This window comes from Ruditapes philippinarum, unplaced genomic scaffold (assembly GCF_026571515.1).
Source record: "Ruditapes philippinarum isolate M1 unplaced genomic scaffold, ASM2657151v2 ctg16880_1_1_1_1, whole genome shotgun sequence".
Classification (NCBI taxonomy): domain Eukaryota; kingdom Metazoa; phylum Mollusca; class Bivalvia; order Venerida; family Veneridae; genus Ruditapes; species Ruditapes philippinarum.
The window spans coordinates 178-18,879 of record NW_026852648.1 but is presented as its reverse complement, the minus strand read 5'-3'; the positions used below and the strand labels follow the sequence as shown (position 1 = coordinate 18,879).

At 33.5% G+C, this 18,702-nt stretch overlaps 3 protein-coding genes across 3 annotated transcripts; 2 read left to right on the top strand and 1 right to left on the bottom strand.

The window, feature by feature from the left end:
- Positions 1 to 10,302: 10,302 nt before the first annotated feature.
- On the bottom strand, positions 10,303 to 11,205 carry LOC132720044 (jerky protein homolog-like). Its single transcript, XM_060704034.1, has one exon. It carries the CDS (start codon positions 11,203 to 11,205, stop codon positions 10,303 to 10,305), a length of 903 nt encoding a protein of 300 aa, XP_060560017.1.
- Positions 11,206 to 13,609: 2,404 nt separating this feature from the next.
- Positions 13,610 to 14,642, top strand: LOC132720027 (uncharacterized). The gene is made up of 4 exons (XM_060704011.1): positions 13,610 to 13,658; positions 13,898 to 14,103; positions 14,241 to 14,414; positions 14,535 to 14,642. The coding sequence occupies exons 1-4, from the start codon at positions 13,619 to 13,621 to the stop codon at positions 14,640 to 14,642; spliced, it is 528 nt and encodes a 175-aa protein (XP_060559994.1). The 5' UTR covers positions 13,610 to 13,618.
- Positions 14,643 to 15,502: 860 nt separating this feature from the next.
- Positions 15,503 to 16,708, top strand: LOC132720034 (axoneme-associated protein mst101(2)-like). Its single transcript, XM_060704022.1, has 2 exons — positions 15,503 to 15,686; positions 16,155 to 16,708. The coding sequence occupies exons 1-2, from the start codon at positions 15,567 to 15,569 to the stop codon at positions 16,569 to 16,571; spliced, it is 537 nt and encodes a 178-aa protein (XP_060560005.1). The 5' UTR covers positions 15,503 to 15,566; the 3' UTR covers positions 16,572 to 16,708.
- Positions 16,709 to 18,702: the final 1,994 nt, after the last annotated feature.

Sequence of the window (18,702 nt, the reverse complement as noted above, 5' to 3'; positions counted from 1 at the left end):
AGGCGGACCCAAACAAAATCAGGACAAATCCTAGAATAGACACTGTTAATTTAGATAGAGAAAGGAGTCTACTCCATATATAGTTATGAGGTTAACAACTATAGTTGTTATAGATAGATAGCAATTTTTTCGTCACAATGCGGAGGTATACATGGTTTTAATATTTGTCAGGTCTGAACGAATCCTTTACTGTTCTCACTTTTGTACAGCGTTCACTGGAAATAGACCCTCAAAGCACCGAACGAAATCAAATTCTGCTCTTAAACAAGGTATATTTAGGCTGTCTTTAACATTTTCTTTGTCCCCCTCCCGCAACCCATGCAATTTTTGATAGGTAGGTATAAATATATTTCTCTTTAATCCAAAATATCTTTTTAATTCTTTTTTTTTTCTATCTAAAATCGTTGGGATTTCAAAACAAATTGTGAATGCCAAGCATCTCTTATAAAAAAATAAAATCAAAGTGTGTGTTAATTTTTTTTTCGGTAAATTCTGTATTTATCCCAGTTTGCATATTTATAAACATAAAACAATTATAAACATGTGATTCTCATTTACAGACTGAACCTAGCCATTTATTTTGTAAAGTTTGTGTTGAAACTTATGCATGCAAGTGCAACATATATATTAAACATGTTAAATATTGAATATTAAACATAATATTCTATGAATCATCCTATGTTTACTGGAAAATCTATGTTTTGATCTCCATACATTGTATATATTACAATTAATACTTGTTATAAAATTCGGTAGCCTAATGTCTTCTAATTCTATGAAAACTATATTGTGCTTTGTCTAAATTTATTTACTTAGCAAATAGACAACGTATTTCATAATATCTCTTCTAGTAATATTTGAAAATGAAATATATTCGAACCATAACTTATTGTTTAAGATGTTTGCGTTTGCATGTATATCTTTCAAAAGAACTGACTTGCAACAGTGAATATTACTTTTAGTCTACTCTAAAGGACTTTAGTGTTCTTCATGTCTTTATATTTTAGAAAATGATAGAATAAGTTAAGTGCAGACTATCCAGGATATTGTAGGTTGGCGTCTGTTTATTTGAAACTTATGCATGCAAGCGCAACATATATATTAAACATGTTAAATATCATATTGAATATTGAACATAATATTCCATGAAACATCTTATGTTTGCTGGAAAAATCCATGTTTTGATCTCCAAACATTGTATATATTACAATTTATACTTGTTATAAGCATTGTACTATGCTTTATACAAATAAACTTTTCGTATTCGTATTCGTATTCGTATTCGTAAAAATAAATTTTTGTCTTTGTTTGGCAATTAACAATTTTTGGTAGCTGTGATTTTTTAGGGTAGGTAGCAGGAGGGGAAGCAAACAATATTTCATTTTTGGCCTAAGATTCGCAAAATTGTTTAGTTTAAAAAAATCGATAAAGTTATAATAAACGACGTAAACCTTTTTAAACCTTTTTTTAAAACAAAAGTCGATATGTTTAACTTTGGAAACCGAAAGTGACCGGAAAAAACGTCATGACATATGTAAATAAATAAACAAACAAACAAACAAAAAAGGCAACACAAAAAATAAGACATGTTTTTCAATGAAAATGACGCTGTCTGCTTGAATAAGATCAAAATGCAGCGAAAATGAAATACTGTATCAGTTAAATAATATAAAATACATGATCTAGATATATTATTGCAATTTATTACTTACGGAAATGTGTCTTCTTTAATCCATTCACAGTGTTATGAAACAAGTAGGTGCACAAGGTTCATCTTTAAAATGTCTTCATTCCAAATGTTTAAATATGAATTTCATATTTAATCACAGTAGAACAACAGATGAAAGAAAACTTAAAACAGTAAGTATGAAGCTATTATATTCGCAACAAATGAAAATTCAACAAATCACACCATTGTCTATTTATAGATATTACGTATTCATGACCCTTTTTAAAGTTCGATATCCCGAAAACCTCTTGACCCTTTTACCTCGTGATGTCGCACTCCATAATCCTGTTTAAAGCTAATATCTGACGTTTTAATAATTATGCTACACTCACAACTAAAACATTCTTCTTTAACCTTCTGAAACGATCAATTAAGTATACGCGAAATTAAGTCACCTGTGAAGTGTGACGTCACATAATGGAATACCCAAGTAGATTTTATTTTTAGTATCGACTGTCGGTTTAAAGTCACGTAGACCGACCAATACACAATAAACCGGTTTTTAGATAAACTTGATTTATATTTGTAGAAAATATTTTAAACTTTTATATTAACGAGTTAGTTACGAGGATATAACACTGGCTGGGGCGACATCAAGGGATGTTTCTGCTAAATATGGCGAGGCCGTAAGACCGAGACAATTTTTTGCAGAAACATCTCGAGATGTCGCCCAGGCAGTGTTATATCCTCGTATTTAACGAGGTTCATATACTATAACTGTTTTATCGCAATGGCATAATGTTTTCTTTTTTGTAATAGATATAAATAAATACGGATTAAAATCAATAAATGTGTTTTCCATGCCGTAAAACACACTACAAATATGTTCATTTAAAATATACTGCAAAAATAAAGAAAGAGTACTAGTGGCAACAGTAAGGATCGAACCACAGACCTCTCTTGAAAATATCAGGCACTCTCTTAACCGACTGTGCTATTGTGAATTAACGAAAACCTTCACATAAAGCTGGTGTGACTTTCAATCCATGACTTATATACTCCACATTAATTCATGTAAACTACACGGACCAAACCGAAGTGTACGGAATGCCGTTAGGGCCATCGCCTATGAATGTGTTGATCTGAAACGCGATAGTCGATAGTACGATGGTGAAAGCACGAAATCACGAAACTACGTTGGTGAAAACACGAAAGTACGATGATGAAAACGCGAAAGTACGATGATGAAAACGCGACAGTACGATACTACGATGATGAAAACGCGATAAACTATCGTGTTTTCACCATCGTACTGTCGCGTTTTCACCATCGTAGTTTCGTGATTTCGCGTTTTCATCATCGTACTGTCGTGTTTTCATCATCGTACTATCGCGTTTTCACCATCGTACTATCGCGTTTTCATCATCGTACTGTCGTGTTTTCATCATCGTACTATCGCGTTTTCACCATCGTACTGTCGTGTTTTCATCATCGTACTATCGCGTTTTCATCATCGTACCATCGCGTTTTCATCATCGTACTATCGTGTTTTCACCATCGTAGTTTCGTGATTTCGTGCTTTCACCATCGTACTATCGACTATCGCATTTCAGATTAACACATTCATAGGCGATGGCCCTAACGGCATTCCGTAGAAGTGGGATGAGTCTTGTTATGCATTGATAATTGAGAGGTCAATAAAATCAGACAATAAATCGAATGAACTGTGTATTTATAGAAAAAGTATTGATATCCTTAAGCAGCTTAAGAAATCTTTTCAATTGGTATTAATATAATTGAGTTTCTTAATCGAATATAAAAAGTGCACGTGTACTTACTTAAAATATGAGTTTGTTTACCACCATGTGGACAAACATGTAGAGTACAAATTGCATCCTTCAGGTTTTACAAGTTATATAGAGGGTTAAAGACGAATAAACGATAAAAACAACAACAACAATACATTTATTTAATGTTTTGACATAAATAATATTGTACATACAATGTTCTCACCATTTAATCCCGAGAGATGAAGGATGCTATTATTATTTATAACACTATATTATAAAGTTATAAAGTTCCGTATATACTGTAATATCTGTTTATTGATTCAGTTAATAACAGTTTAAGTCACGATGCATTTTTATATGCCCTTAAGTTTTCATATTTCTGTTGTAAGTCTTTATATAGATACCTAATCTGTATAGTTCAAGTTTTAATTAAAACAGTTATAGGTCAAAAATATAAAAAAGATGAGCATATATTACTTATAAGAGCTGCTCATCTATCATTTATTTACATATTATAAGGTTATGACTAAAATCTCATTTAAAGGTCACCGTCAAGCAGTATTTACCATCCAAACACCGTGTGGGCCCCCTGTGATTGCAATAACATTTTAGTCGGGGATTACCCATCACAAGTAACTGATGTTAACCTCGATATAGATTTGAATAGGCTATAAAAGTTTGATTCTTTATCGGACGATTCATAATGCACGGTCATTATTTTCATATGACAGATTTCTCGCTGGTCATTCAACCAAACAACCGACTTGTGTCAGTCGATTTATTCTCGAATTAAGATGATAAGGTTGCTATGTAAGCAAGAGAAAGTGTTATCAATTTAAAGACATACCTTAAATAAATTTAGTTTTTTATTTGTAAATATAGGTAAATTCTGCACGGTAAATCTCTTAAAATACTGTTGTAGTTGTAAATTCGGATAAATTATCCACGGTAGACCCGTGTAACATTGGATAGCTCTGCCTTTAAAACACCGCAAAGTTCAGTGCAACCGATATCATTATGATACAAGAAAAGCATTGATGCAAAGCATCAAAGGGCGTCCAAGCAAGAAATTCAGCAAGTGAAGATGGCAAGATATTCTTATAAACTACCAGAAATGTATACCACTTATGAATGAGCGGACGAAAGACATTGTTCATTGTGAACTTTGATTGGCATGCTAGAGATTAGAATATTACTTGTTATTTCTTTATGATCGTGGTTATTAATAGCAACGGATATACATGTATGCAATCATTTATAATCCATATGTGTAACGCATGATCAACACGTACCACACATTTGTCCCTTATTATGTACATGTTATCGCTATTAGCGAAGACCCCTTTAAGGTATCTGTTCACACTTTAAGTTAGTAAAAATATGACACTGGTTATATTACCATGTTGATCATGTTGAGCATAATTGTTTATTATACAATAATTGTAATATCTATTAATTTTAATTTAAAAAAAATACAAATTTTATGAATATTGTTTTCTTTTATTCTTTTTTGTGTTTTATGTGCTATTTTAATACTGAGTTTTTACTACTCTTTTTTATTAAAATTGTAAAATAAATTTTAAGAATTCAATTGTCATATTGACCGACGATTATAAGTCAAAGCTTAACTGGAAAAAGTCAGTAAATTATGGTTTATCTTTCAATATATAATATTGTTTATTCTTAAACCATGTACATGTACATTGTATTTTTCTTTATCATTTTTTAAATTATCGATCAATTGAATAATTCATAAAATCTAATTTGTAACTTTGAATAATTCCTCGGCATCTTTACTAAACACGGATAACAAATTGAATAATTAAATAAAATGTTTCAAAGTTGATAATGTCATTTTAATACCATAAAATGTACCTTTTTCTCAATTGTTGTACATATCACGGATTTATATTACATATAAATCCGTGTACATATTTATTGTTTTTATCTCATATAGATAAAATGAAACATGCTATTGTTGTTTTTTTTCTAATTGTAACGATATCAAACATCTACTCCAAAACCGGGAGAGACCGGACAATAAACGTGTGGTACTATTCGCCGGTCACTAGTAAATCCTGGTCAAAATAGACCGGGAGAGACCGGCATTTACCGATAGGAGTGATAAAAAGATATATCTATAAATAGGTTTTTGGAATATTTAGGTCATCAACTGATCATTCTAGGATACATGTACAACAATAACATGCCATGACATGATAACCGACTGTGTACTACAAAATGATAAATAAAAAACCCCGAAGAGCGCGATTTATTGACGGAAAAGGTTATTTCACTTGTAAATGTTTGCATTGCGAAAATTCATTGTAACATATCGCGACATTTCATTCTTATTTAATAATCAAGCACCCTCATACCGATCGGAATTTTCGGCTTTTATTATGACCGACTATAGGCTCGAGAAGTTGCTGTCGCCCTTTCACAAAATCTGATCTCATTCCATAAGAGCGCCGCGCTTCGGCGCGGACGCCAATAAAATCCTCACTAATTGTACTGCATAGGTTGTTCATGCGCGAGTTATAATTTCGTTACTAATACTAATGACAAGTTTAATCGCCTATTTCCGTGCACTAGCACTAGCAGCTGCAAAAGCACGTAGGCGCAGACTTTTAATGCGTCATGCAAGATAATAATTATTAACGAAGAAATCAGAGTTATCTGTAAGATAACCCACATCTAAAATCAGATAACCTGACTCTTATATCAGATTAAAATGTAGGATAACCAGACTCTTAAATCAGACTTAAATGTAGGATAACCAGACTCTTAAATCAGACTTAAATGTAGGATAACCAGACTCTTAAATCAGACTTAAATGTAGGATAACCAGACTCTTAAATCAGACTTAAATGTAGGATAACCAGACTCTTATATCAGATTAAAATGTAGGATAACCAGACACTAAAATCAGACTTAAATGTAGGATAACCAGACTCTTAAATCAGACTTAAATGTAGGATAACCAGACTCTTAAATCAGACTTAAATGTAGGATAACCAGACTCTTAAATCAGACTTAAATGTAGGATAACCAGACTCTTAAATCAGACTTAAATGTAGGATAACCAGACACTAAAATCAGACTTAAATGTAGGATAACCAGACTCTTAAATCAGACTTAAATGTAGGATAACCAGACTCTTAAATCAGACTTAAATGTAGGATAACCAGACTCTTAAATCAGACTTAAATGTAGGATAACCAGACACTAAAATCAGACTTAAATGTAGGATAACCAGACTCTTAAATCAGACTTAAATGTAGGGTTACCTGACTATAAAATCAGACTTAAATGTAGGATATTCAGACTTAAATGTAGGGTTACCTGACAATAAAATCAGACTTAAATGTATAGGATAAACAGACTCTAAAATCAAATTGAAATGTGGGATATCCAGACTCTTAATTCAGACTTAAATGTAGAATAACTTGACTATAAAATCAGGCTTAAATGTAGGATATCCAGTCTCTAAATACAGACTTAAATGTAGAATATCCAGACACTAAAATCAGACTTAAATGTAGAATATCCAGACTCTAAAATCAGACTTAAATGTAGAATATACAGACTCTAAAATCAGAATTAGATGTAGAATATCCAGACTCAAAAATCAAACTGAAATGTGGGATATCCAGACTCTTAATTCAGACTCCAGTGTAACCTAATCTGACTATAAAATCAGACCTAAATGTAGAATAGCAGACTTTTAATTCAGACTTTTAAAAATGAAGGGTAACTTGTCTATAAAATCAAACTTATATGTAGAATATCCAGACTCTAAAATAGGATAAAAAGTAGAATATCCAGACTCTAAAATCAGACTTAAATGTAGAATATCCAGACTCTAAAATCAGACTTAAATATAGAATATCCAGACACTAAAATAAGATAAAAAATAAGATAACCAGATACTAAAAGCATATTAAACTATACTTTTGTGTAAAGAGCGTGGACTTTACATGATAGACAGGTCGGTTTTTTCCTTGCGTGAGAACTTTACACAACTTGTACAAATACGTGTAGACTTGAGTTAGGCAAATTATGCAAGATATTTAGGTAAATATGCCGTTGTTTGATGTGGTAAGCTGGTAATTGACAGATATGACGCGTCGACCGACGAAATGATGATAGTCGGAGTACTAGGCCGATAACGAGGCAGAAAGCGGTGAAACACCGCACTTTGGGGTACAATTGACACCAAAGCGCGTTCAACAGGTACATATGCAGACAAACGACCGCACTTTCGGGTAATAAAAATTCAATCAATAAATAATGCAACTGCTATGGTAACTGCCCGATTACACTTGCCGGATAATTATTTTTGACCTGATATCAAAAATAAGCCCCGCCCATTTTAACGGACTTGTTTCAATTGATTATATTCTCATTTTCATCAGCATGTAAATTCTACAATGTAATATCATACCCTTAAGTCTTGAAATCAAGATGCGATATTTATTTATTCATTATTTCGATTTCAATTACGAATAAATTAGATAGCGAATAGTTTAAGCTCCAACTAAATGAAGTGACGTCATAATTTATATTGCAAATGACATCATCGATGTCCACGTCATACTAACGTAAAGTGCCCTATACTCGTCAACTTCGAATATTTTACGCACCGTCACAACGATATATATTAATGCACTGGTTCCTTGTCGTCATCAAATCAAACTTGCATCTTTTCTGGCCATTTTGATATAAAATTAACGCATGCTGTATAAATAACATTTATGATACAAGACGGGAAACCAGACAGGTGTCTCACTGACGACCATAGGACAAATGAACCCTTAAGTCGTCAACACATGGAGCAAAATGTCGTCAATGGGGACCTAAAGTCGTCAAATTTTCTGGTTTTTAAAAAAAATCTTGCAAACATGAAGAACTGTTTTAATCTTTAAAAAAATATTTAATCTAAAACCAATAAAATGCAATTTATTGCAAATTACTCTGACAAATAATATCAAAGAAAAATTTAAAGCTTAACAATGATATCTAGTTTGATATAATATTTGACAAAAACATATAGTATTGAAATGTTGTTATATACATCTAAACGTTATGCAGCCAGCAAAATATAGTGAACACAAACAATATTAAATGACTTTCAAGAACAAATGTACATGTAACGAAAAATTAGCATGAACACGAAGAGTCTTAATAACCCATGACCTTGACATTTTAAGTTGAACGTTTTGAAGGCAATTCCATTACTTTTGCGTATATTATGCTGTGCTTATTTACTACTTGTGTAATACACTCGATGTCTGTTTCAAGTATTTTAAAAACAATAGCACATGTTTGTTGAGGTCCAACACGTCTTGATAGCACTTTAGGTTCTTCAATAGGTCTAAGGAAGTATTTTGATTTGGACTTGTTGGCGGTTATAACCTCGTGAATTGCCTTCGCGCTGTCTCGCTTCAGATTACCGACTTTACGTTGGCCATCATATACTGCCACGGCGGTTGGATCATATGAGTTGTTAGCCTCGACATCAACTATGTATGACCCTAACCGATCTAACTCCCGGCGACCGTAATGGTGCATTCCAACTACTTGAATGTTTCTTATGACAAATTTCTTCATTATACCTGAAGAGAAAAGAAAATAAGTGTAATTTTTTCAAAAATAATGTTGTTGATACTATGTGTTGTGTGTCTATTTATAAGTGCTGGGCTTCGTCTTTCCTACGTAGCTTTAGTTGTCTTTTTTCCATTTGAATTTTAAGTTTTTCTTCTCTTTGTTTTGCTATCAGTTCTTTTTTCTTCTTCATTTCCTCTTTCTTTCTTAATAATTCTTTTTCCTTTATTATCTTCTTGTTTAATCGTTGCTGTTTTCTTTCTTCCTTTAATTTGATGTCCTGTTGTTTCTTCTTTTCCTTTGTTTCAATTTCTTGCTGTACATCTGTACTTGTCAAGACTCTTGCCTTCCCTGGCTCCTTCTTTTTACCTTTAGACGAAGAAGGTGGTGGTGGCGCAACCAGCACATTAACAAGATCATTTGGGATAAGTCCTGCTTTTACTAGTGGATGGTTGATAACAGGGCAGTCCTTAACTGGTGCGTCGGTTTCTGGTACAGGCGTGGTTTTTACTTCGTCATCAATAATAGGGGTTTCATTTTGAGCTTCGAAGTTATGTATAGCACGTACTTTATTTTTGAGATGATACCAAGTCTTGTATAGAGGATTGTTAAGCTCAATGTTTAAATCAAAACATTCCTCAAATCTGCGTTTCTTACGAGGTGTTAACGACAGTTCGACGGCAGAGAAAGCCAGTTCCGGGGGACAATCCTGTCCTTCATCTGGTGTACTGCTCATATTCTCTGCGCCTGCCTCTGAGTTGCCAGACGATTGTTCAAGGGTAAGTATACCGTCCTCCCCGACTGAAAAACTTACATCAAATATTGGCTCCGTATCATTGCCCTGTAACCAAGAGAATGAGCTGTCAAGTACTAAATCGTTGTCACTTGAATTGATATCCGAGGCTACCTGATTAGTAGTAGATCCTGGAGAGGCTTCTTTTGCAACAGGCTGAACTGACTTCACAGAGAGATCAATAGTGCTTGGATCAATATCAGCATTTGATCGCAAAAGCAGACTTTTGTCGATAGCATTAGGATCATACGGAAAGATGCCGCATTTTCTGAAACCCTCTGTAATACAATGTTGTGTAAAACTTTTTTCGAATATAATTTTAAACATAGCACTGACTTTGTTTTTAGAAATCCAAAGGTCTGACTTAACCATCTTTGCTTGACTTACTACTTTAGCAGTTTCAATTTTCATTTTTCGATATACCGCTACATCTAATGGTTGCGTTATGTGAGTGGTCTTGGCGGGAGACATAATAATATAACGTCATTTTCAATCGCTGATCTGATTAATTCGACACTAACATGTGAAGGAGCACCATCCTGTATCATAAGCAGTGGACGTTGTTGAACAGCGTGACTGAGAAACGTTTTCCCGAACCATTGGGAATATAGTGTCTGGTCCATTAAACTACTGTCAGAGCAGGCATAGCTTGCGTTAATTGGTCCGTTACTATGGTACGCACCACCTGGCAAACTTTTGCTAAAGATGATCATTGGAGGAATGGCATGTCCAGCAGCGTTAACACAGCAGTGAACTGAGATGTGTTCATTTGTTGCAACTGATAAAGAATGTGTATGTTTAGTTCTAGTAGGAACTAAAACCTTCTGTCCAGCAGATTTGTTGAGATACAGGGCGGCCTCATCACAATTATAAATCTGGCTTGGCTTATCATTGCGTTTATTTGCATCCATTGTTTCTTTAAGCAATTCAAAATAATCTCTAAGAGTGTTGACGTTGCCAAGGCACGCACGTCCTCTGTCTAATGCATCTGGGCAACGTAGATTCAGGTTAGGGTGTCTGCGTTTGAATCCTCGCAACCATTTACGACTTGGTCCGTTCTTTGTAAAAACGCCCTCTTTATTACGTTCCTTTGCTATACACAATTCAAATCCTAAGAGCTGTGGCGCAGATAAAGGAAATCCACGATTGGCCATGTATGTGATATAATTACAAAGTGCTGTCTCTTCTTCATCAGTTAAGGCGGTTTTTACTCCCATCTTAGATTTATGAAGTGGTACTTTGTGATAAACTCTATCAGATAACGACATCCTTGGTACTCCGAATGATTTTGCAGCTGCAGATATGCTCACGTTTTCTGTTTTGACTGCTCTAAATGCTGCAGACATCGACTCCTCCGACCATTTTCGGAGTTTTTTGGGCGTTTGGATTGATTTTCCATATCTGATCAAGAAAAGGAGTAAAACTACAAGTAAGGAAAGTATTTTAAATTTGCCAGGAAGTTGAAAATATTTTTAAAATCGTAACAGGAAAGTAATTATATGAGCCTAAATAACCTGCAAGTGAATTGACTTATATAATGTATGTTTATTCCTTTAAGATATAACAAAGGTATTTAAGTTTAATTGTGTCGGGGCCAATCACCATCGGGTATCATGTAATGATGATAGTTTCTTGAATTCTATGACGACAACTTACTGACTTCAACATTGTTCAAACTAACTCGCGCCTTATCTAGCAATCATGTGATTACAATTGGAATGAACAAAATATTCACCCATACCGCTCCATGATTAGCAAAGATTATCATAATTTATATGAGTTTTAGTTTGATTTAATTATACAAAATATTATTCGATCTTAAACTTATATATTTACGCTTTACATAAACAAAACCTAGTTCACATGTTATTTCAACATCCTTTATATGCCGTAGCAAAAATAATGAACTTAAAATTGTGAGGACTGTTTTCAAAACATATGCCCAAATCTCGTCAACTGGTTCATAAAGTCGTCATTTAATTTAAAGGTTACTTTTAATAGACTAGGTAGTGTTTGCTTCGAAGGGAAGCTACAAATACAAAACAAAAAATATGATCTATTGGACAGAGTTACTTCCCACGGATTACAAATGGCCACGTGTTTACAATTTTAATTCGCCTATTGTGGCTGCTGAAGACATTGGATCGTCGACAGCTCTTACTTCATCTATCAAACACATATATGCTTTTATTCGTCGTATCTTAGGAGTAGTTATTTACAAATATAACGTAGAACAGTGCAATGAAATAGAAAATATATTCACCTTTCAAAATAAGCCGCCTTTACTACTTCAAGATAACGCGAGCGAGAGAAAACGAGAATACAAAAAACTGACGACAATGGGATCATGGCGACTTTAAGGCACTTTACGTTACATGTATACATGTAAACATTACAAACAGGCTAGACGATTTTCTTTGAGAACTTGTAAATGTTTACTTTATTTCGCCGGATTATTATTTAATAAGTGAATAATTTGTTCCGTTCAAAATATTAGACGCATGTTTGTATAGCTTGTGTTTGATTGCCGATTTTAGTTTTGTTTGATTGAAATTATCCTGAACTTTTGAACTTGACAATTCAAGACAGAAAGTGCAGAAAAGTTTATATAATTCTTAGGGATTTTTTGGATCGATGTTTAAAGGTAAGAATCTTATCGTGTTACATTCTGTTGTATCTTTTATCACAGGAAATAATCTCGAGTCGAAAGAAAAAATGGCCGCAATTTACAAATTCTAAGTTTCAGGGGCGGAGGAATTGTTATATAACTTATAGTATACTGGTTAGCGACCTACAAATCCGGACGTCCACCAATCCGGACACACGCGTAAACGCTTTATTTTCGCGAAAAATTTGATCAACTGTTGTCGATCACTCAAGCGCTTGATTCTGCAGCAACCAAAATCAACAACTTCAACGATATGTAAGTATAATTGATGAAAATGCAATATTTACGTTTGTCTGCGAGTTCGCTGTGTGCCTACTCGCGGGGGAAGTCAAATATAACGCAATGCGCATGCGCAAATTTTTTTGCTGAGGCCCGGACAAGTTTAAAGGGGTCAACTTTAAGAAAATATGAAGCAGACGAACTTTTGCAAAAAGATATATATTAACTATAACTTACTTAGACATACCCTACAACTTAAACGTATCATTTTATGAAAGTGCATAATGTTTTGTGCAAATACATATTATGAAAACAAATTTTTAAATAAAACAGGGACGGGTCACGCCAAATTTTTCAATTCAAGGGAGGTAACTCGCACTATTTCTCCCTAATATTTAAAAGAAGGATTGTCTTTCTTTGCAAATATTAAATAACGTTGTGCTGAAGCCGTGCTTTTTGTTTTATTTTGTGTATGTGATTAAAAAATGTAGTTCACAATATAATTTAATTGATGACTCGCTTATAATAATGTTTGTAGATCTAATATTAATTATTTATTGAAATATCTAAATGCCGACTGACCGTGACTACTTAATTTTTTCTCAATCACAGTTCCCAAAATGCAAGCTAGACAATATACCGCAGACAGCCTGCAGAAGGCAATTTCTGCTGTGAAACAAAAAGAAACTGAAAACGAGGACAGCAGCAAGAGAATTTGGAGTGCCGAAAAGCACGTTGCACGACAGACTGAAAGTGAATTCATCTCACGTAAACATGAAAAAAATGCCCCGCCTCCTTACTACTGAAGAAGAGAAAGCATTAGTAGCTTTTATCCAGTACATGGCTCATCAGGGTTTCCCATGACAAGGACGATGGTTAGGTGCTATGTCCGAGAAATCCTCAAACGTAAAGGTAAATTAGAAACCCGATACGATTAACACTTTAACACTCGTAAGAGGGGTTGGCAGTATCCAGAGATAGATAGATTAAGTTACTTTATACCTGTTTATATAAAGACGCCAGTCATCAAACGTTAGTAATGATTTGAAATATCTTTTTTAAAATGTTCATATAAAATTTAAATAGTGCATGTGTTGTAGGCTTATATAAATTTAGAAATGTACACACATATATTTGAATTCAATTTTTAGGACGGGAAACAGCCAATGCTGGACAAGGTCCGTCGGATAAATGGTTTAGGGCATTCATGAAGCGTAATCCGATGCTTTCTGAAAGAACGCCTGAAAATCTTGATAAATCAAGAGCACGGATGTCAAGCCAAAAAACCATGGATGGTTGGTTCAGCCTTCTGGAATCAATTCTAGACGAAAATGACTTGAAAAATAAAGAGTCACAGGTATTTTAACTATTCCTAGCTAATTTTCATTTGAATTATTCATCACGATTATTGACATTAAATTATTAACCCGCACTGAAGACAATACATAAATGCTCTATCGTTTGAATGTAATTTCATACATATTCATCTTTCAGATTTTCAATGTTGATGAAACTGGGTGGTCGGGGAAAGAACGGTCGCGGACAAAAGTGCTCGGGCCAAAACAGGGACACGTTTTCGCAAATAAAAACATCAGAAATGACCACGTCACGGCGAATCTCTGTATATGCGGAGATGGAAAAATACTGCCGCCAATGATCATTTATAAAGTAAATATACATTTCTTTTTAGCCACTTATTATTGATATACAGATTTAAATGACTGATTAATGTAAATGAAAATACTAATTCATCATTTATTCTATTTCATTTTTTTTATTATTTTACAGGAATCCTACCCGCATCGAAATTTCACTGAAGGTATTCCAGACTCGTGGATTTTCGGTACATCTATGTCTGGGTATATGGACGGGGAACTTTTTTCTGTCGTGGTTTAAAAGAATTTTTCTCTTGAACTGCGGCAGAGAAAGACCCGTTCTTTTAATACTTGATAATCACGACTCTCATGTGACGCTGCCATTAGTTGAGACAGCTCGTGCAAACAACGTAATATTGGTTGGAATGCCTGCACATACAACGCATATATTGCAACCATTAGATGTGAAGGTTTGATATATATTAAGAATATATTTTTCTTAATAATGCTTTCTCCTTACGTAGTACAAATCACGTAAAGTATTTCAATTTTGCTTCATATTTGAATAAATATACAGTTGTGAAGCGATTTAATGTTAAGCTGTAAATAATAAAAATTATCATTATTATAATAATTATTCGCAATAATTATACAGTTTTTGATTGTATTTAATGCTTGGCTGTAAATAATTTTAAATAAATAAATAACAGGTTAATGCACCACTGAAGAGGAGATTCAGTTCCCTAGCCACCAACCTGGGCTTTGCTAATCCAAACTTAACGATAAGCAAGGGAATTTTCCAGTTGTTTTAAGGCATGCACTGGAACAGACTACACCGTCATCTGTAAGAGAAGCGTTCCGGCTCACGGGCATTATCCCATTTGACCCTCAGGCAATCGACAAAAGTCAACTTATACCACCAACTTTTGTGCGAAGAAATGAAGAAAGTAAGTGCTTTTTTCTGACATTTCACTTTTATACAAATGAACTATCCGTGTAGGTAAAATATTCAATACACCCATGTATCTATTATACTTGAATATAATTATGTTTTAAATATTTGTTGTCATCATAATGTTTGTTCCTCCGGACTTGTTCATTAATAATATACCGCATGAATATTTTTCAGCCGGAAGAACAGAAAGTACTAATGTTGCGAACATGTGAATCGTGTGGCTCCTTCCTAGTTAACCCATTGATAGACCAAGGACTTATTCCTGCATCTATGGCACAAATCTTGATCCCTCCATGTAATGCCCAAATGAAAGTAAATCCTACCAAAAAATCCCGGGTTGTGGCAGAGGGGCGTGTCATTAGCGGTGACGAGATACTTAAACAGTTAAAAGTATCTATTCTAAACCATATATTACTAGTAGTTTATTGCATTAAAAATATACATGTATTACCTATAATGACAAAATAGAAATCGATTTGACAGAGATTAAATGTTATGTGAAATATTTTTCACGGCGTTAGTATTACAAAAAATTGATGTTTATAGATATATTATAGATATATTGTTTTAGTAATTAATCAATTGTTTTATATTTATCAGTGTGTATTTTCAAGTAAATATTTTACTTCCATTGTTCTAAAAGCAAAGTTCAATACTTACCACCTTCCTACTTACCTGACTTCTTATATAAAGATACTGACGGAATGGAACAAAGGTCGAGAGCTGTTGGTACTTATAGCATTATAATTTGTTGTGTATTTGACTGCGCGTATCTTTCTGCCATTTTTTACAGTGAAACAAACGTTAGAGTAATTTGCTGATCGAAAAATTAATATAAAGGGTATATGGATGTTTCAGGAAAAGGAAGAAAATGCAAGAAAATTGGAGGAGGCAAAAGAAGAAAGGCGTAAGCTAAAGGAATTCAGAAAGGAGCAGAAAGAAAGGGACATTGAAGAAAGGCAACATAAGAAACAGAAAAAGACAGAAGAGAAGGAACGTCGAGAAAGACAGAAGAAAGATGAACAAATTAGGAGAGCTGTGTGTGGACGATTGGCTAATAGAAAATTTACGTGTGGAGTGTGTGGGGAGAGAGGTCGGATGAATGACGAGTTAAATGGTGTGATGTGGTATGGTTGTGATGAGAGTATGTGTGAGAAATGGTATCATGAAGAATGTTTAAGTATGAAAGAGAGAGAATGTTTAAGAGAGAGTATGGAAGAGAAGAGTGACTGGTACTGTGGCAAATGTAAACCCTGGCTGTACCAAGAGGAATAAATGTTTCATTCATGTTAATATGTGTATATATGTGTATATATGTGATACTTTCATATGTAAAATTGAAATAAATATTATTTGTATTTTTATCAAAGATGAAAGGATATAATATCAAATTACTGATAAAGAACTAGAAATCATGTTAGTTTCCTTTTATTCTAAAACCAGGTGGTAACGAATGTCACGTCTATAATTGACATAAAGATTCGTATAATAAACATAACAATTCAGTCTTCCTTTGGTATTTAAGTTAAAATCAACGCATATGATGATATTTCAACGTCAGACAGAGAGACATATTACCTGTGAAGTTGCATGAGCTCTTGGTCATTTTGCATATTACCAAATCAAATCAAAATTTATTTATTGTCGGAATATATATAACATTTTACAAAACATAAGCTATGTATAGCTTTTGACCGACATAAGTAACGGTACGGCTTATTTTTAATACATGCTTTCTATTTATAGGCGAAAAACATGAACCTGAATAATAAATATTGAGGTAAAATATCTTACTTATTAATGATTGACAGTAAAAAAGTCAAAAAATTATAAATTTGAAGTGTTATGAATGTTTAACAGAGCGTCCGGAAACATGGTCCTGTTTTAAGCTTAATTTATACAGTTTAATGACCCTACGTTAGGGCCTCAATAACGGGTGTTCTATATTTAGAAAAAAGAAAAACCCATGTCGTGACAGCGGCCTTGAACCTAACTTCCCCAAGGTTGAATATTGAGCGTGTCAGGTAAACAGTTTTCAAAATATTGTGAAAAATGTTGTAAAAACGTCCGGTTGTAGGTCGCCAACCAGTAGGGGTAGATTTTCTACAAGCCTCGCCCTTTCTAACCCATATCAGCCTCGCCTGAAAAAATTGATATCAAAAGACAGTAGCATGCTATTCTCTACAACTATCTGCGCATGCGCAGAACATAAAGTCTTACGTTCCTCACGGGTCTTACAAAATTCACGCCACACCGGTATGTACCGCAGCCAGTTATAGTAGCCACATAGTATTTATCAAATTAATTTTCATTATGTTTTGAATAATATATTGTAGTCAACGGTAAATAAAAATCAAGGTATTAAATAGACACAAAAATGTGCAAAACATGTGCCCTATAGAATCATGATGATTCCTAGCAAATACAAAGGTATTTATTGCAGCCATTTCCTCGCGGTTATTGAAAAGCTTTAATTTCGCTATAACTCTTACGTTACGAGGGCGCATTTTCGGATTAATATGCATTTTACCCATGTACTGCTAGTTTTCGAAATATATGATTCAAGAAACATGGATTTTTAACATACAAGTTATCTCAGGCGATCATTAAATTAAATACGCTCCCTTCGCAGCTCACTGAATAGTAAGAAGTGAGCGTCAGCGATAGTGGAACATTCGACCGATGCGCAGGAGAGTATAAATTAAACTGAACACATACTTTATCAGAGAAAATTAACACAGGAACACAGTTTGTACTTAACTTATATAAAATTATTATTCAAATATCACGCATTTTAAGACCATTCTTTTTACAACCATAATATTTCATGTTGCGCAGTTGTTAACAATTTTAGGCAGACGGCTTTACGACGGGTCTTAAACCTGATTTCAAGCGTTAATACAGTTTATAAATTTTCAAGATGTTTTTGTTATAGAATATTGTAATTTATTGCCATATACCCTTGAAAGAAAGAAAAATAAACTAGATAAATTAACTGTGCAATTGTATGTTTCATATCCAATTAAGATTTGATATAGGACATTAAGTATGACGTCGGAAAAGACAATACTTGTTTTTCAGTGTACATTCTGATCCTTAACAATCCACCAAAAGCAAAATCGTTAATTACAAACTAGACTTAGAAAGTTTATTTCGTCTACCAAAAACACTCTTTATGTTCCAATTAATCATTTATTAATTATTATACTATCAAATGACCCAATAGCTATTTAGCGAGGCTGTACTATTTTATTTTATTGATTGAATAATAATGTTATTTAAATATTGTATTTTACAATTTTCTATCATATTTTGTTATTTCAATTGTTTCTGTCTTAGTTCAAGAATTGCATTTTCTTCTTGAAATGTTTCTTTGTATGTCAGAATAATTATGTTAAAAACATGA